Raw genomic sequence first — 20323 nt, forward strand, 5'->3', positions numbered from 1 at the left:
TAGTTGCAAAGAATCTACTGTTTTATCATGACTGGCTGTTGAATTTTAGTGAATGTTTTACTGCGTTTATTTGGTATCATAAATTCTCTCCTTCGGTCAATTGTTGATTTATTTTCTACTGTTACATTGGGCTTCCCAGGTGGCGCTAGCAGTAAAGAACCCACCTGCCAAAGCAAGAGATGTAAGAGACGCAGGTTTGATCCCTGGGTCAGGAAGATCTCCTGGAGAAGGGTATGGTAACCCACTCCAGTGTTCTTGGACCAAAGCAACTGAGCACTACTGTTACACTAACTTTTATTTCCTAGACAAGCTCAATGTGATCTTCATACGTTACCCTTTTCAGTGTATATTTCAGGATTCAATTTACTAATATTTTGTTTAGCTCATGGCCTGATAATCTGTGCAGTGGCCCAGTGGGAGCATTTTGTGGAGATGTGACCAAAAACAACCTGATAATTAGAAGCAAAGTTTGATTTCCACTTCTGGTCTGGGATCTGGGGTTCTGAATAGATGCTGGCTGAAGACTGAGTGTGGATGTCTTAAGCTCTGTAATACTACAGGAAAATGAAAGCTTCATTATCAACACCTTTTATATTCAGTACAAAGTTTAGTACATATTCAGTCCCCAAAATGAAACAGATCTTATTGCCTAATTCAAAAGTTTTAATTGTAGTGAGATAAAAACTTAACACGTGCAAGTAAATCTTTTTAATGTTTAGTTTGCTAGTTCACCTTACATGAAAAATAATGAGCAAAAAGAAAAGTCCCACAGGCCCCCAAAACACCTCTACAGAAAACTTTTCTATATTAATTCCATGTATGACATTGATTCTTTCTCTTTGCTTAGACCTAGATTGCTGAGGATGTTCTTCTCCAGTTCCAAATAACTTTCGTAGTCCATTTTCAACTCAGCCTCCAATTGTTCTTTTGACTTCTGAAACGTTTTCTAGGGGGGAAAAAGCAAATCATTTGTATAAAGCTCTGACAGCTAGAGATACTAAAGGCTGGAGGAGGCTATTTCCTTTTAAGATTTTGATGTGGACTTTTTAAAGCCCTTATTGAAGTTGTTACAATGTTGCTTTTGTTTTACCTTTTGGTTTTTTGGCTGTGAGGCATGTGGGATCTAGCTCTCCAACCAGAGATAGAACCCCACACCTCCCTCCATTGGAAGGCAAAGTCTTAACCACTGGGCCACCAGGGACGTCCCATGGAAGGGACTTCCGTTATTTCTGAAGGTCTGGACTGGCTACTGTTCTCCAGAAGGGCTCTGTGGGGCAGGGGGCAGGAGGGCATCCCTTGCATAGTCAGGGAGAGGGGCTGCTGACCCTGAATGGGAGGGGCATAGCTCAGCAGAGTAGTGTGTGCAGTCTCAAAGTATCTCCTAGTGGTGGGGCTGATCAAATTTTGCGATGGACTGGATGTGGGCTCTCAGGGGCAGAGGGAATCCAGGCTGGCCTATGAGCTCCTGCCACCAGAGAGGGAAGAGCATGTTGAGAAGGGAGGGGGAAAACAACAGAGTATTTATTCAGCTAATTTACCCAACACCACTTGCTGAACAGTCTGAGTCATCTGTTTTGTTCTTTGATCTGTCAATGTTTGCATGAGTACTGTTCTGGTTTAGTTAGTATTTTAAATTAAATTTAATTAATTAATTGTAGTATCCGCTAGGGCAGTCATTATGATTTTTAAGATTTTGTTTCTTCTCATCTGTGTCTCCTTTCAGATGAACTTACGATTACTTCATATTGGTATGTCGTCCTGTGATTTTTTAAAAAAATAATCGTATTTATTTCTTTTTGGCTGTGCTGGGTCTTCATTGCTACACAGGCTTTTCTCTGCTTGTGGCAAGTGGGTGCTGTTTTCTAGCTGCGGTGGCTTCTCTCTAGTCGTGGTGGCTTCTCCTGCTGCAGAGCACGGGCTCGAGGGCACAGGGGCTTCAGTGGTTGTGGTGTGTGGGCTCAGCAGTTGTGGCCCTGGGGCTCGAGGGCACAGGCTCAACAGTTGTGCTGCAGGGCTCAGTAGCTCTGTGACATGTGGGATCTTCCAGACCCGGGGTCGCGCCCGTGCCTCCTGCACTGGCGGGAGGACTGCCACTGAGCCCCCACAGAACCCCCGTGTTGGCTCTGTTTCTCCTCCTCTTGCCCTCTCCCTGCCCTAATGCCTTCCCTCTGCTCTCTTGTCACAAAACTCTGTCTCTGAGGATTCTATCGAGGGCACCACTACCATATTTTATTCCAGTTTTTTGAGACTCATTTGCAAGAGGCATTTTCTTCTTTTCACTGTTCACCATGCCTGAAGTTCCCTTCATCCCCTGCTGTATTTGTGCCTTATGTTTGCTTTTTCCCTCTCTTAATATCTCTGCTTCCTCAGATTATTTGAAGATCCAGCCCAGCCCACTATTTAAGTGAAGAACTGCAATGCCCCCTGCACACTTCCATGGGTTGCCTCCACAGGTTGCCTCACTCTGTTCAGAAAGTCCTTTGAGGCATCTGATTTGAGCCTAGCCACTTTCAAGTTTCCACCTGACCCCAGGACAACTCACCCCTTCACTCTGCCATCAGGACAAGTTCTTTGCTCACTGGTCCTCTCTCCACTAGTCTGGCAGAGCTGTTCAAGCCAACCTCTTGCCTACAGACTTTCCAGCCATAGGAGTCAGGTCCCTGTCCCTGGGTTTCCTAGATTCTCCCTGGACAGTCTGCTCTGGTCCCTTGGCAGTTTCGGGCCCTTGGATTTCTGTGGCTCAGCGAGCCTCCTGCCAGGGGTATGAGGCAAATTATCCATCGTCACCAGCAACCTGTCTCCAACAGTGCTTCCCTTGAAGGTCTCCTCCCAGAGTCTGGGTGGTATTGCAGGAGTAGGAATGGGGGATACACAGCCCTCCAATGCTTCTCTCCAAAAAAAAAAAAAAAAAATTCTCTCTTCCAACCTCTTTCCCCGTAACCCTTGCCTCCCTTGTGCAGCCTGGAGTGTGGGTCCTTGACTAAGGGCTGCAGAATTGTTTTGAATTCTGAATGAATCACATGGAAACTACTGCTTGTTTTCTGGTTTGAGTCTCCAGCTGAAATTCCAGTTAAGAAAATTCCCATTTTGTGTGCTGTGAGAGCTGTAATTACCATTATTTTTCAATAAGTGAGTGGTATCCAGATTCAATGTTTGCAAAGAGACGGGTATATGATTACCCGTATATCTGTGGGTTGAAGTGCATAGCCTAATTTCTGCCAGCTGAGGGGGGCGCTCACGAAAACCAGCCTTGCTGGACGGATGTGTGATTATCCCCTGCCCTCTGTAATAATACTAATAGTAGACACATTAGCACTTCCCATCTGTCAGTTACTGGCTAAGTGCTGTAAATATTTAACTCATTTAATCCCCACAACAATTGTCTGAGGCTGTTACAGTTTGTTCCCATTTCTGCCATCATCAGCCATTGCTTATAAGGAGATACTTCTGATGAACATTAGCTGTTTTTCCTTGGTGACTCTATTCATGTTCTGAATGTAACAGAGGAGCCCCTTTCAGTTCAGTTCAGTCGCTCAGTCGTGTCCGACTCTTTGCGACCCCATGAATCGCAGCACACCAGGCCTCCCTGTCCATCACCAACTCCCGGAGTTCACTCAGACTCACGTCCATCGAGTCAGTGATGTCATCCAGCCATCTCATCCTCGGTCGTCCCCTTCTCCTCCTGACCCCAATCCCTCCCAGCATCAAAGTCTTTTCCAATGAGTCAACACTTCACATGAGGTGGCCAAAGTACTGGAGTTTCAGCTTCAGCATCATTCCTTCCAAAGAACACCCAGGGCTGATCTCCTTCAGAATGGACTGGTTGGATCTCCTTGCAGTCCAAGGGACTCTCAAGAGTCTTCTCCAACACCACAGTTCAAAAGCATCAATTCTTCAGCGCTCAGCCTTCTTCACAGTCCAACTCTCACATCCGAGCCCCTTTAAATATACTCATTTATCCACAGTCTAGTTCCAGAGAAAACTTGAGACGTAGACGCTCTACTTTAAGGAGGGTACTATGTCAGATGGAAATGAAGTTACAAGAAGGAGGTGGAAAAGTTTTGGAAACTCAGTTCCAAGATATGATTATTACAATATTTGAGTGTTTTAAAAGTACTTCACATGCAAAGTACTATTATTTTATATGGATAATTCGCTGTCCCTATGCTATTTAAACACTCTTAGGGGCTTCCCTGGCGGTTCAGTGGTAAAGAATCTTCCAGCCAGTGCAGGAGACATGGGTTCATCCCCAGTCCAGGAAGATCCCACATGCTGCGGAGCAACTAAACCTGTGCACCACAACTATTGAGCCTGCTCTCTAGAACCCAGGAACTGCGACTATTGAGGCCCTGGTGCCCTAGAGCCTGTGCTCCACAAGAGAAGCCACTGCAATGAGAAGCCCCCACACTGCAACTGGAGATTAGCCCCTGCTCCCAGCAGAGCCCTCCCCAAATTTTTTAATAAATAAATAAAGTAAAATGATAAAAAAATAAATAAATAAGTAAACACTCCTAGTAATTGTGGATGATTGCTGGTGTGGGGAAAGGTGGCAGGTAATCTCCCCTGGCAGAAGTTCATCCAATGTTTGTGATCGTGTGAAAGAACAGACCACGACCATTTTTTTTGGTAGTAAACAAGGTCAATTAATTGGCTTTTTTTTATACCTCATCACCACTAAACAATGTTTTGAAATGATGCTTCATTTGCTTTTGTTACATTAATTTGTATCTAACAGTATGATAATGTTAACCTATTTGCTAATGCAATACATGAAAATATTTGCATATGTTTGTGTTTTTAATTGAGACCTAGGGTCTCACATGAGTAATTACATTGGGGGAGGCTATATATTTGGCTATAAGGAAAAGCAGGCAGTGATGAAATTGTTGGTGCCCAAAGGAAGGGAATGAGCAGGAGACAAGCAGAAATATGGACTGAGATGACCTCAAGTGGGAAAGAAAGAAGAGCTGAATTCACAGACTATTTAAAGTCCCCAGTTCCACTGGTCAAGGGAAGACCAACAAAGTAAAATCACATCAGAGAGACTGAGAAAGAGGAGGGTGGGGGCTTCAGAGCTTTAGGTTCCTTTTTGGTAGAGTTGAAGAAGGATGTGTCCTACACCAAATTATCCTTAATTGCAAATTTCACAGTTCTAGTCTATTACAGTAAAATTTATATCTCTTCATTCATCTGTCTCTACATACTGTGCTGTACTGTGCTGTGCTGTGCTGTGCTAAATTGCTTCAGCCGTGTCTGAATCTTTGCGACCCTATGGACCATAGCCCACCAAGAGACCATAGTATACCAAGAATACTAGTGAGGCTTGCCATGCCCCCTTCCAGGGGATCTTCCAGACTCAAGGATAGAGCCCATGTCCCTTATCTCTCCTGTACTGGCAGGTGGGTTCTGAGCCCCAGTGGCTCAGGGGAAAAGAATCCACCTCCAATTCAGGAGACTCAGGAGATGAAAGTTCAATCTCTGGGTTGGGAAGATCCCCTGGAGGAGGAAATGACAACCCACTCCAGTATTCTTGCTTGGAGAATGCCATGGACAGAGACCTAGTGGGTTACAGTCCATGGGGTCGCTAAGAGTCAGATGGGACTGAGAAACAACTAGCAGCTATTATGTATGCCCTCTATATACTAGCTCCCTCTTAATGACAGTTGATTATTTGTCAGGTTACCTAACTGAAATCCTCACAGTAATCTTAAAAGGTTGTTACTAGTATTCCCATTTTATAAACAAGAGAACCAAAACTCAGCAAAGATGAAAACCTTGCTCTAGATCTCATGGCTAGTAAGTGGTAGACATGAGACGTGAGCCTACATGTCCTAATTCATATTCCACTCTTTTTTACACTGTTTTAATGCATTATTCACTAAATGTTAAGTTTCTATGAAATGAAAGCATTCAAATTTTGAATCTCTGTTTCCATATTGGTATTTAGATACCACCTAATCTAAAGTACTTGAAATATAGAAAATTTTAGAAACTAAATTGGATAGAATCTCACTAGGTATCCAATTGGCAGTTTGACTCACACTAAGCTGGGAAATCAGAGAACTGCCCTCTTGACTCCCATGAGAAGAAGAGAAGAATGTGAAAAGGCATATTTTTTTTTCTTTTGAATCTGCAGAATAAGCCAAACAAATATAATCCTACTAGTGTTAGAGGAAAGCAATTTTGGTTTCTGAAATTTAACTTACAACTTTTTTCTTCTCCAGTTCCAGCTCCATTTCTCTCTTTTCCTGTTCACGAATTTTTCTGCGCTGTTCTACATATTCCAGATGTTTGACTTCTCTTTCAAAGTAGTGGCTTATGCTTGATACCTGTTAGAAATGCAGGCCCATGAGAGGGGGGCTCACACAGAAGCCCCCATGTTCTTGACAAGGCTCTGGAAGAACATCTGCTGCTTGTAAGTTATTAGCTAGATGCCTGCTTTGGGATAAGGCCCAAAGCCCACTACCAGAGGAGCTAACTCATGGGCTACTGGGCTAAGGTTTAGGGACCTGCGAACTGGGGGAGGGCAGAAAAGGAGTGAGATTGGAAGGAGAGAGCTGCAAAAAATTGCAATTTTGTAAGAGAAATATCCTTGGATGCCTCTTTTCCCTCCTTTGTCTCCTTCTCACTTTTAAGGCTGAGGGAAGTTTTGCATTATCAGTCAAACTTGGAAAACCCAGACGAGGATGTCAGTGGAGACCCTAAAGGGGCTGGAAGCAGAGTTGAGTTCCTGGTCCCCTGGAGAGCTTAGCATGTGTGGGCAGAAGAATAGAAGCAGGGAAGGCATCAGAGACCTTGGGCGAGGTGACCAAAGAAGGGAGAGTTTTTTGCCTGCAAGTAACTAGGTTGATGTTGTAACTTGCAACAGATTGTAATCTATATATTTAATGTTTACTGTATCCATATTTATGTACTATTTATTGATCTTCTTTTTATAACATAACTATTAACGCTGCTTGAAACGAAACCCCTGGGTGGTATGCATGGAGGCGCAGAACACTGCCACTTCAGACTTGCTGCCTGCAGTACACCAAGCTGGGGAAGGAGGGATGGAGGCTGGCAATGGAGAGATGCAAAAAAATGTCAGCTGGGTCCTCTGGGAAGGGTATCACCAAAATAAGGGTCCCATGCTTGGGTTACAATCTGAAAATAACTTCTTATGATTATGAATCCCCAAATCAATTCTTCTCTGAATCTAGGCTTCATTTACTGGGCCTTTCTTTCATCACATGTTTTTTTTCCCCTCTAGCTTTAAGTCATTTATCTCATACAACAGGAATACATCCCCTCATTATTTTGTTTTATATTGGAGCATAGTTGATTAACAATGTCATGTTACTTTCAGACGCATAACAAAGTGATTCAGCTACACGTATACATAGATTTATTCTTTTTCAAATTCTTTTCTCATTTAGGTTAATATCCCCTTATTTTTGACTGCATGATTCTTTTATTTTCTTACAGAGCAAAAATGCTGTCATTTCTGAACATATTTCTAAAACATGTCTCAGCTGTATCTGATCACATAAATCCTCAAAGCCAAAAGTTACTAACCTCATTGGTTGAAGGGTGACTTAATGTCCAAGGAATTTCCAATATATGCAGTGTTCCATAATAATCAGCTATGGCTATAAATTGCTGCTTAGCTAAAAGTTTCAAAATATGGGGAGAAAAAAACAGCTCTGCAATCAGAAAGTCATCTTAGAGGTTAAACACATACTGCATTTTTGCTTTGTGATTTCCCAAAGGGCCTGTTGTGGTTACAGTAATCTTGGCATCTTCATCAGACCTTCATGACTGGAGATCACAGTAACACAGAAAAGACATTTTTCCAGTTGGTGAAATGAAAGCTGAGACCTTGAGCCTTTCTCAGCCACCCTGCTTATCCTCAATCATGTTTTCTTAGCCTCTACTTAAGGACTGTGACTCCCAGGTGAGGTTGACCCTCTCTGACTAGATCCATGGCAGATTTGAGAAGGAAGCGGGTACAATACATGGAGGATTTTCACAGAAAAATCATGATGCCAATTTTCACCAAAGACAGTAAGGGCTAAAGGATGCCATTATCCAGATGAATTTCAAATACAGCCAAAACCAGTTTTCTTATTACAGAAACAAATTGCTCCTTTTGGTCATTTTAAATGGGTACAAAACACAAGCGTATTTGAGAATTTAAACTTCTTATCTCAACTTTTTTCTCCTCCTTTTCAGAAGGTCTGGTTCACATTGCTAAATAATAGAATCGTAATCCCTGTAGGTATGCAAAAGCAATGTTTTGCAGCAAATATGGGAAAACACATTTTCGTGACATATACGGTTAAGTAGTAGCCAGACTCTGACACTCTAGAAATTCTGAAGCCTGTGTTTCTAAACCTCATGTTTCTTCTGAGAAAATGATAATTTTATGCCTGTGCATCTCTGGAAACAAAGGGAAACTTCTTTTAAATGAGGCAAATATATACTTAGTCTGGGTAGAAAGTATTACTTGGGTGAAATAGAGAAACTGAGAGAAAGGATATAAATTATTTTTCTATTGACATGTTCTTGAATTTCTGCTTGCTCTGTTATACATTATTTTTTCCTCACAGTTAGTTCAAAAGTTATAGTTTAAACAGATATATGACCTCACAGAGTCATTGAGATTTCATGAAAAGAACTGCTTGATATTGTCCAGGGGAAACCTATAAAAGGGATAAAATATTGAATATTCGTGACATAAAAGATTAAAGATACAGAACTTATTCTATTTGAAAAGAAGCAGCAAAAGGTAGCAAGGATTTAGGGTTCACCCTGTGATTTAGGGACCCAGAGAGGGTGACAAGCATGCTTTTCAATGTGTGGTTCAAAATCAGCCCCTGCTTGACATACTCTGTGTCTCAGAAATAACTGATGAAGAAACTAGTGAAACTCGGGGTTGTAACCAAAATTTGAGTAGAAGAGGGAAGGGAAAGGAAGTGCAGTGATGGGAAGGGAGGAGGTGGCATGGGGAGAAAAAAGTTGAGAAGCAACATCAGAGGCTTTCCAGATGAATGTCGAAATGTCCCCTGCCCAAAAAAGGCAAAATGACTTTGCTCCTTTAATCAGAGCTAACATACCAGAAAAGGTCCAGGGTTTGATATACGTGATCATAGTTATACAGATGTTTTGGGACTGGGCTGGTTCATGAGTTTTCTCAAGAAGGTCCCAGATATCGATGTACCCATCTTCTCGGCCAATGTAGAAGACCCCAGGCCTGGTCAGGGACCAGTGCCCCGAGGTGTACCTTTTTGGTGCACAGCATGACTGAAGGAGGGGTCCAGTCTAAAAGTAAAAACAAAAGTTTTTGTTATTATCTGAGGGATATTCACAAGGCTTTTTTTTTTTTTTTTTTAGAATAAAACTCAGATGGCTATGATCATATAACAGCAAAATTATGCCTACTCAGAAGTCTTCTTTGTTTTCCTCCTACATTGTAGACAGACACTTTACCGTCTGAGCCACCAGGGAAGTCAGTGTTTTCCTTATAGGGTTTTTCTAGATGCCGGCTCTTTTCTTTCTTGTATATTTTTATAGCATTTTTTTCTTATTTTAGTGACTTTTTAAAAAAAGATCAAATTTTCTAATTGAGCTATTGGTGGTTCTAATTCAACTGTTTCTAAAGCCCATTGCTATTTGTTTGGAGACTGGTGGACACTGGATGAGTAAAGATTATAAGATTATACATCTTGCTTATATCTTTATTTTCCTGCCAGGTGCCTACTCACTGTGGAAGCAGCTCTGGTGCTCAGGAAAAGGAATGAACAGTCAGTTCTGTGAGCCACATCCAGTAGTTCATGAATATTTGGAGGGAGAGATTTTGGACCACCAGTGCAACACACTACGATCATTTATCTTCTCTGCTGTGGGGTACTTTGCCTTCTTTGGGAGGTTTTCATAGAGACAGAAGAGCAAAATCATTCTCTTCCCACCATCATGCTCTACCTGGCAACCAGGTGGACCCCTTCACCTACTTATATCTTCCGGGACTAACCTAAACTATGGAGCTGCCTCCTACCCTCCCAAACATGCAAACAAAGGCTTCTTGTGGGGAACAAACACCACTAATTCATGGACTCCTTACAGGAGACACCACAATCTGTTCTTGCTCAGTTACTTTGGTTTCTGTGGCTAACCAGGTTCCTGACCCCTGCACAGTCTTTGGACAATCTTGGCTTAATTTCTTTTTTCTTTAACTGAAAAACTAATACTTGCCTGTTGCAAAGAAAAGAAAAAAATCATACCAAAATACATTGGTATGAAGTAGAAGTCCTTTTCTGGAAGGACACTTAAGGAGATCCAAACTTTTTTCAATGACAAACTTGTACATATATCACACACAGTTTTTTTGAGTATTCATGTAAGTTAGACTCCCAGAAATAAAAGGGAAAAGTGTTAGGTCAAAGAATATATATATTACAGATATGAAACTCATATATATTTTTTTTTCCAGATTTTGGTAATTCTCTTAAAGTAGCTCATGAAAGGGACACATCATACTGCTTTTCCCACACTCCTGCTTCACTCAATGTCACCAATCTTTCTAGGTTTTAGCAGTTTAGCTTCTGACTATCTGGATCCAGGCCCTGTCCTAAATCCTGACCACCAGACTCTTGGCACTGCCTCATCCTGACCTCTGTATGTCTCTGCCTAGTGATAGATCCCTTAGGTTTCCGACTCCCACTTCTGGTGACAAGTTGCCTGGTGCAGGAGCAAAGATGATAGACCCATTGCTTCTCTTTGGGCTTCATACAGTAATCAGTACACCATCTTGTATTTTAAGGGGAAGGGAAAAACATAAACCAAGTGAACAGCTCACAAGATATATTTAGAAGACAACACTGGTTTCAGAGAACAAAAGACTTGTAAATGTTTCCTGCCCTCAGGGAAGAAAAGCAAACAGTTGTGTTTTCCAAAGGCTTGTATTGGTTCTGCTGACAGGCTGGGGCCCAGGCCATCTGTTCCAATATTTCTAAAAAGCGTCCCAAAGGCATTGTTATGTCAGAACAGTCTGTGGTTCCTATTGTTTTTCTCAATAATAAAGGACCACACACCTACTCCTCCATTTTGCAGGCAACTTACCATAATACCTTCTTTCCAGATGGCTACGTTCCAACCCCCAACAGTGAGGATAATCTCTTTGTAGAAAGGTGACCTCTGAACGGTGTGGACAGCTCCATCATGGACTGTGTAGAGGCTCACGGGCTTCTTTGCTGTTGGAATGGAAAAGGCCATTTCATCTTTCATAACACTGTTTACATTCCTACAATGAAGAATGGGCAGATCTCTGATGGACAGATAGGTCCTGATTAATGAGGTCTGAGAGTGGAGAACCAGAGGTCAGTTGGGGTGAATCAATCTGTCAAGGGACAGCTCCTCTTCTTTCTATGGAAAAGACCAGGGAAATTCCCATCAAAGCCACTTTGCAGGCTCAAAGGAACACTTTCTGTTCTTATTCATTTACTCATTTATTAATCCATCACTTAGTCAGTGTTATAGATTGTTAGTCAATAAATATTTATGGATTGTTTGTAAGTACCAGCTACTATGGATGGCTGGGTAAAAAATGGTTAATAAACAAACATGATCTGCCCTCTCAGAACTTAAAATCCAGTGGAAAGACAGATACTCCACAAACAAATCCCAAGATATATAATAAGAAAATGTGAAATTTATTATGAAGGAAAAAAAATCACAAGAAAAAATAACAAGGGACATTTCAAAAGGATTCTCTGAAGGTGAGTCATTTAGGCCTGAGTTCGGCACGGGAAGATTTTGGTGTGGAGCAGCATCCAGACAGAAGGAATAATACACAACAGAGTCCTGGGAAGTGTTTAGAGCATCTATAATTTTGAGGAAGGCAATAGAACTGGAGTCTGATAATCCAGAAAGTGAAGAGGAACTAAAGAGCCTCTTGATGAATGTGAAAGAAGAGAGTGAAAAAGCTGGCTTAAAACTCAACATTCAAAAAATGAAGATCATGGCATTCAGTCCCATCACTTCATGGCAAATAGATGGGGAAAAAATGGAAACAGTGACAGACTTTCTCTTGGGCTACAAAATCACTGCAGACAATGACTGTGGCTATGAAATTAGAAGACGCTTGCTCCTTGGAAGGAAAGCTATGACAAACATAGGCAGTGTACTAAAAAACAGAGACATCACTTTGCTGACAAACGTCCGTCTAATCAAAGCTATGATTTTTCCATTAGTCATGTACGGATGTGAGAGTTGGACCATAAAGAAGGCTGAAAGTGAAAGTGAAGTTGTTCAGTCGTGTCCGCCTCTTTGCGACCCTGTGGACTGTAGCCCACCAGGCTCCTCCGTCCATGGGATTCTCCAGGCAAGAGTACTGGAGTGGGTTGCCTTCTCCAGGGACCTTCCTGACCCAGGGATCGAACCCAGGTCTCCTGCATTGCGGGAAGACACTTTAACCTGTGAGCCACCAGGGAACGCTGAAGAATTGATGCTTTCAAACTGTGGTGCTGGAGAAGACTTTTGAGAGTCCCTTGGACAGCAAAGAGATCAAACCAGTCAGTCCTAAAGGAAATCAATCCTGAATATTTGTTGAAAGGACTGATACTAAAGCTGAAGCTCCAGTACTTTGGCCAACTGATGCGAAGAGCTGACTCATGGAAAAGACTCTGATGCTGGGAAAGATTGAAAGCAGGAGGAGAAGAGAGTGTCAGAGGATGAGATGGTTGGATTGCATCACCGACTCTATGGACATGAGTTTGAGCAAACTCCAGGAGATAGTGAAGAACAGGGAAGCCTGGCGTGTTACAGTCCACGGGGTCACAAAGAGTTGGAGACAACTGAGCAACTGAACAACGGCAACTGATAATCCCAGGCTGAAACATAGGAAACCAGTGAAGACCTGGTGAGTCCCAGTGCTGCAGAGCTTATTAGGAAAAGCAATTAGATTACATTCTAAGTATAATGTGATTTAATGAGTCTTTTAGGGCTAGAAGATGATCTGATTGATATATGAAACGATTCTCTGACTGCTGTGGGAAGACTAGATCAGAGGAGATAAAAGCAAAGAGGGGACACTATGGGAGGTTGTTGCTGCAGTTATGGTGAGAAAGGATGGTGACTTGAATGAAGATGCAAGGGAGGAGTGGATAATCAAGAAATATTTGTGAGCTAGAGTTGACATGCGGGGTGAAAGAGATGAAGTTCTGAGAACGACAGCCAGGTTTCTGGTAAGAGCAACAGGCTCATTGTACCTTCCATTTATTGCCACTGGGAAGACTAGAGGATGAGCTGGTTTGGACATTAAAATGATTACCTCCCCTTTGTCTCTGTCCTGGGCACCAGGGTACTCCTGCTCCCCTAGTCTGTCTACTCTGCTGTGGCTTGGTTTCCTCTCGCCTGGCCTGGCTTTGGAGCCACCTTGCTCCTCCTGCCTTGCTGCTCACACCCACAAGTCCCAGGGATGGCCCTAAAACTATGTGCCTGTCTAGGTCAAACTATACTGTGTGGCTACTTTGTACTAAAACCACCAACTTACTCAGAATCTCAACATATTAATAGCTATGTGAAGGTTTGATTTTTTTCCTCAGAACATCAACATAACTTTAAGGAGGAAAAAGAGCCACCATAATCTTTCAAAAAGCTGATACAATGTCAAAGAGATTTTTGTCCACCCTTGTTCACAGAAGCATTATTTGCAATACTGAAAAGGTAGAAGCAACCCAAATGTCCATTAATGGATGAATGGATAAGCAAAATGTGGTATACCCATACAATGGAGTATTATTCATCCTTTAAAAGCAAGAGAATTCTGACATATGCTGCAACATGAATGAAAATTGAGTATATTATGATTCCATTGACATGAGGTACTTATGACAGTCACATTCATAGGGATAGAAAGCATAAAGTTGGTGGCCAGGGGCTGAGAGGAAAGAGGAGTGGGAGCTAGTGTTTAACCAGAACAGAGTTTCAGTTCCACAAGGTGAAAAGAGTTCTGGAGACTAGTTGCACAACAGTGTAAATATACTTGACACCATGGAACTATACTTTAAAAATGGTTAACATGTTAAATTTCTTATTTATGTATATTTTTATCTCAATTTAAAAATTATTTGAAAAAACTTATAAAGTATAAATTTAACCGTAGCTCTTCTAAGTTAAAAAACAAAAAGGCCAGTTTTCCTCCATCTTGAAGACAGCAGAGAAGACTTATTTCTAAGGCCATCTTGAAGTGATCTGGAAGATTCCTGGGAAGGCAGGAGGTCCCTGGAAACCAGCAGCTTTCTTCTTGCTGATGCTGTATTTCTTAGATCCTGGTTTTGTCCTTGTTGAGCTGGGATTTCCTATACCATCTCACTCTATGAACAGGGCTATCCAGGAATCTAGAAGCCCTCTGCAAAATTTAATGATCACTAGTGATAGGAATATAGATAACCATCAAGACTGGTGCTTTAATATGTTAAATGTTCTCAGCCCATATAACTTTTCCTTCCTTTTGTCCTTTGAAAGACCTTAGTGTCATTCAGCAGTAAATGGAGCTTTCCTTAAGTTATTCAGTGAAATGCTAGAGACCCCAGTCAAGTAAGAAACTTAAACAAACAAAACAGTAGTTCCCAGAGTCATTATCTAAAGAAGGATTTAGCATCCTGATGTGGTTAAGAGCACAGACTGCCTGGGTTCAAATCCACAGTGTTGCTGTGAAGATTAAATGAGTTAATCCATGGAGAGTACTGGGAAGAGTGCCTGACATATGACATGTGCCAACTTGAGAGTTGAGTACATGAGATGATTATGTCAATTGTCATCATCATCAAATACATCAGCCTGTATTTCTTAGGTCATCTGGAAGCTTTGTTTGATTATAACTTCATCACACATAGCTCATGTAGGGTAATCCATCTTTTAGAAGTTTCTTCTTAGAAGAAGAAACTCTCCTTTTTTGCCTTGCACATTTGAACTTGGGGCAGATCAAGAGAAAATGGGTCCTAGCAATTGCCTCATCTTTACTCAGGAAATGTCCATGCTGTTTATGAATGCCATTGGGCTGATAACTCCCAAGGAAAACACTGCCAGTTCACAGAATGTAAGCAAACCATACAATTTACAGTTCAGCACCTCTACACATTGACAGTCCCTGAACTTCAACCATTATCCAATGGGAATAAGTGTCATTTGACTTTCCATATTACAAAATCCTTGACTGGTAATTTTAAAGTATTAAAGCAAGAAGATGATTTTAAAATGCCCTTTAAGTAGGTGGTTAGAGCTATTTATTTCTCTCTCTCTCTCTCTTTTTTTTTTTTTTTTGGAATGAACTAAATGCCAAGAAATTAAAAGCAATTTCTCTTTTACTTTTCCACTCATATCCCACTGGTCACAGAGCCCTGGCATGTTTATCTCTAAATCTCTCCCTCTTGAACTTCCTCTTCTATCCATCCTCATCACCCTGCCTGCACATCAGTCATCTCCATTCCTCATCTAGGCTATTGCAACTGGTAATCCTGCTTCCGTTGTAAGACCCACCAATAAATTAATCCAACCCCTGCTCTCCTGACAGAGTGATTTTCTGATCATACTGATGGTACTAGGATGAGGTCCATGGCTTAGTGAGGCACTCAAGGCTCTTTGCCATCTATACCCAAATGTCCTCCTGGAGCCTTTCCTGCTGCTGTAGTCGTCTCTACTGCTATGCTTTGGCCAGGAGGTCTCCCTGTTCCCTACTTGTCCACTGCTCTTTCGAACTGTGTTTTTGCATTTGTTCCTCTTTCTACCTGGAATGTCTTTCTCCATCTGAAAATTTGAAATGTACCCTTTAAGACCCAGCTCAACTGTATCTCTCTATGGTGGGGCCTTTTTTTTTTTCAAACTTTTTATTTTGTGTTCTGGTATAGCCAATTAGGGCTTCTCCAGTGGCTCAGCGGTAAAGAATCTGCCTGCAATACAGGAGATGCAGGTGATGCGGGTTTCATCCCTGGGAGCTTGGGAAGCTCCCCTGTAGGAGGAAATGGCAATCTACTCTAGTATTCTTGGCAGGAAAATTCCATGGTCAGAGGAGCCTGGCAGGCTGTGGTCCAAGGGGTCACAAGAGTCAGACACGACTGATGTGACGGAGCATGCGTAGCCAATTAACAAGGCTGCAACAGTTTTAGTGAACAGCAAAGAGGTCCAGCCATACATACACATCTATCTGTTCTCCCGCAAACTCCCTGTAGGGCCTTTTCTTAACCACCCAAGAGAGTTGGTCCCTTTGTGGGATTCCATGTCACTTTGTGTTTGCTGCCAGCCACAGCACCAATGACAGTGTAATGTCATCATTTGTTTATGTGGCTGACTTCCAATAAATCAGCAGTCTCCTTTGGGGGAGAAATTATCTTGTTTATCTCTGTATCCCTAGTGCCTGGTACATAGTAGATTCTCAGTAATGATTTGATGAATGAATGAAAGTAACAACAAACATCAAAGGGGGGGTATAAACATTAAGCTTTTGGTTTTTAAGTTTACTGTCACTGGCTCTGTAGATAGAAAACAATTCATTTAAAACAAATAGCTCAACCTGTTTGCCATCAGTTCAGTTCAGTCGCTCAGTCGTGTCTGACTCCTTGCGACCCCATGAATTGCAGCACGCCAGGCCTCCCTGTCCATCACCAACTCCCAGAGTTCACTCAAACTCATGTCCATCGAGTCAGTGATGCCATCCAGCCATCTCATCCTCTGTCGTCCCCTTCTCCTCCTGCCCCCAATCCCTCCCAGCATCAGAGTTTTTTCCAGTGAGTCAACTCTTCGCATGAGGTGGCCAAAATGCTGGAGTTTCAGCTTTAGCATCATTCCGTCCAAAGAACACCCAGGACTGAGCTCCTTTAGAATGGACTGGTTGGATCTCCTTGCCAGTCCAAGGGACTCTCAAGAGTCTTCTCCAACACCACAGTTCAAAAGCATCAATTTTCCGGTGCTCAGCTTTCTTCACAGTCCAACTCTCACATTCATACGTGACCACTGGAAAAATCATAGCTATGGGCTACCTTAAAAGCAGTTTAGGGTAAGCCTCCAAGAAAATCTGAGACCAGGAGGAACCCATGTCCATCTGTGCACAATCAAGTCATGGTGTCACAAACTGAGTCATTGCCTCAGCTTGTGTCCCAGGGGTGTGGAAGAGACTGTTATCATGTACTAATGTGCCTGGCCGGCAGCACATTCACTACTAACATCCATGAATTATTAAATAAGTAGAAACATGAATCAGCCTAAAAGTAGTTGAATGTAATTCACTATGTTATATTATACTCAGTATATAATGTTGAGTTCAACCTTAAACCATGGAATTGAAAATGACTGGAAAATGGGAAATCAGTCTCAGTCCTACATGCACTTGACTCTTTTTAAAGTCATATCCAATCCTCTCTCAATGCCCCACTCTTATTAATAACATATACTTAGGTCTCTAGGCAGGAGACCTGTGTAAGAAAAGTAGGAATGCCTTTGTTTCCAGATGAAAATAACCACCCTGGAGGCAATGCTGACGAAGCCGATTTCGCAGGTCTAAGGCAGACACTAGCCTGCAGAACCAGACTCAGAAGTGAATGATTAAGTTTAAGGCGGAGATCTAAGCCCTACCAGCTGTCCCCTGCAGGCAGTGGCTCCGACCTCTGGACCTCAATCACTCGTACATAGGTCCATCTGCTCCAGCCACCCACAGGACTGACTAGATCGCCTTCTGCAAACCAAGCCTCATTGCTTCTTCTCACTGCTCCACAGGGTTCAAGTGGTTCCAGGAACTGCCTCTTCCTTATGTCATGGTTACTCCACACTCTGAAAAGTAGGCCAAATATATGTTCGTGCCATGATAAAATCCAAAGCATTAAAGCAAGTGGTTGTAATTGTAGTGTGCCCCAAGGCTCTGAGCTTTGACGGGGAACTTGGCTTATTGGTGGTGGTGGTTTAGCCGCTAAGCCATGTGCAACCCTTGTGACCCCATGGACTGTAGCCTGCCGTGCTCCTCGGTCCATGGGATTGTCCAGGCAAGAATACTGGTGTGGGTTGCCATTTCTGTCTCCAGGGGATCTTCCCAACCCAGGGATCAAACCAGTCTCTTGCGTTTCCTGCATTTGGCAGGCGGATTCTTGAGCCAGCAGTGAAGCCTGAATCATTGACTCTGATTCTTGTTCATACCTGGGTGTGACCCTCATACCTCTTTCAGCTGCCTAGCATCCGGGCCTAGGATCAGGGGAACACATGGACCCCAACCAGTCCCAGCCCCTAGAGTTACTTCTCCCTTACAGTGCTGAGGTCTTCAAGATCATGGTGAATTTAGCTTACAGTTTCACCTTGACCTAGGTTTTCCACACTGCTGAGCTACTGGGTTGTTGAAGTATTGAAACAGCATTGTTGTTTTAAAATGGAATTGTCCAAGCATCTCCATAATTTAAGCACCAACAGATTAGTGCTCCTCAAATTTTGGTGTGAAAACGAATCACCTGAAGAATTTTATTAAAATTTGTATTTAGATTCAGTAGGCCTGGGGTAGCATCCTGTTTTTCTAACAAGCTCCTAGGTGACAATGGTGCGGCTTATCTGAAGCCCTCGCTTTAATAGCAAGTGTAGGGTCAGAACCTCACATGCCTTCCCTCCCATAAGGCAGACCAGGGCTCCTCAGTGCTTTGGAAAAAAGAAACAGCTTACTAATAATGGAGCAATCATAAAAACTTTCTCATAGGATGAACTTAGAACATATTATACAGGTGAAGTTGTCAGAAACAAATATTGTATATTAATGCATATATATGGAATCTAGAAAGATAGTACTGATCAACCTATTTGCAGGGCAGCAATGGAGACACAGACATAGAGAACAGACATGGTGAGGGGGAGGAAGAAGAGGGTGGAATGTTTGGAGAGAATAACATGGAAACATGTACATTACCATATGTAAAATACGTAGCCAATGAGAATTTGCTGTGTGACTCTTTAACAACCTAGAGGGGAGGTGTGGGGGGGGAGGTGGGAGGGAGGTTCAAGAGGGAAGGGACATAGGTATACCTATGGCTGATTCATGTTGATGTTTGGCAGAAGCCAACACAATATTGTTGACCAATTATCTTTCAACTAAAAATAAATGAATTGAATTATTGAAAAATAATAGGAAACATATAGAAACAAGAAAGAAGGGAAAAAAACCTTACCCATAAATCGGCCAGTTTCAGGGTCTCTTTCCATTTTCCAATCTGTGTATATCACTTCACCTTCCTAAAAACATGACAGGTTCCCAGTGAGTACACTGACAACTTAAAGAGACAGAAAACCTCACATTCATGTACTAAGACTGGTTGCAAGCCAAACCCAAAGCAACAGGTTGATTTAATCAAATGACAGTTGGGTACAGTGAGGGTGATGGGGGAAGGTTCAAAAATGATTACCTGATTTTATATTAGACAAGCAAATGAATTTGTTGAGTTTTTATCTTCACACAGTGATTGGGAGAACGCAGGCAATTATGAAAATAATCTAGCTACACAAAGTCCAACTGCTGGATTTCCAGGGTCTGTTGTTAACAGAAAATTGTCCCAATGGACGGAAAGCTCCAGAAGGGGAGGGATCTCATCTGGTTTATTCAGTGATTTGTTTTCAGCATGTTACAAAATAATCGTGCAATAAGAGAGAAGGAGGAAATACGTATTCATCATATAGTACTCATCATCTTTGAACGCTGAGAACAGGAAACAGAGTTCCAGCCAAACCACATGACAAGTACTATATATTCCAGTTCTATTTATGGCCAATTCAAGGAGAAGAGAAGACAAAGGAACCTGTAAACAAAAGTCAGAAATTACCACTCAGAGAAGAAAGAGAGAACCAGTGAATGACAGAGATGGGGAGAGGGTTAGAGAAAAAATTGAGTCTCATGCCACTATCCTATGGATGCAAAACCCAGACATAATCTCCTAATCTCATTTTTTTTTCACCAGATAATAAGAGGAAAACACAGAGAAGGGTATATCAAAAAATGAGTTAAGAGGACTCAGAGAAGGGGATGGATTGGGATTACATGGGAGGGAGGAGAGATGGAAAAACATTTGACTTATACAAAGTGTAGGACAATCTCAAGCAACTGAGGCCACTCTTTCACTCATCCACGTCAACTCTCTTGACAGACAAGGACTGTGTTTGCTGCTGGAAATTCAGAGTCTGAGGACAAGTCTTCCCTCCCCTCTTGGTACACAGTCTAAGGGAACAGGCGCCTGGGATATGTCTCCTGTACATGTCACCTTTGCGGCTATGATTTACTCCAACACGATAAACTGTGGTGTTGGAGAAGACTCTGAAGAGTCCCTTGGAC

The 20323-nt window shown here is 42.2% G+C and overlaps 1 protein-coding gene across 2 annotated transcripts in view; it reads right to left on the reverse strand.

Annotated features, from left to right (window-relative positions):
- Positions 1–642: 642 nt before the first annotated feature.
- Positions 643–20323, reverse strand: part of DNAI3 (dynein axonemal intermediate chain 3) — an 86714-nt gene continuing 67033 nt past the window's right edge. Inside the window, exons 18-23 of one of the 2 annotated variants that reach the window (XM_040232426.1) lie at positions 19170–19233; positions 11098–11228; positions 9096–9300; positions 7555–7646; positions 6207–6329; positions 643–946 (exon numbers count right to left, since the gene is read on the reverse strand). In XM_040232426.1, the coding sequence (XP_040088360.1) occupies positions 803–946; positions 6207–6329; positions 7555–7646; positions 9096–9300; positions 11098–11228; positions 19170–19233 (759 nt within the window). In that variant the 3' untranslated portion in view covers positions 643–802. The remainder of the gene's footprint in view (positions 947–6206; positions 6330–7554; positions 7647–9095; positions 9301–11097; positions 11229–19169; positions 19234–20323) is intronic. The other variant, XR_005719523.1, reaches the window with a different exon arrangement.

Source organism: Oryx dammah, unplaced genomic scaffold (assembly GCF_014754425.2).
Source record: "Oryx dammah isolate SB20612 unplaced genomic scaffold, SCBI_Odam_1.1 HiC_scaffold_28, whole genome shotgun sequence".
NCBI classification, from domain to species: Eukaryota; Metazoa; Chordata; class Mammalia; order Artiodactyla; family Bovidae; genus Oryx; species Oryx dammah.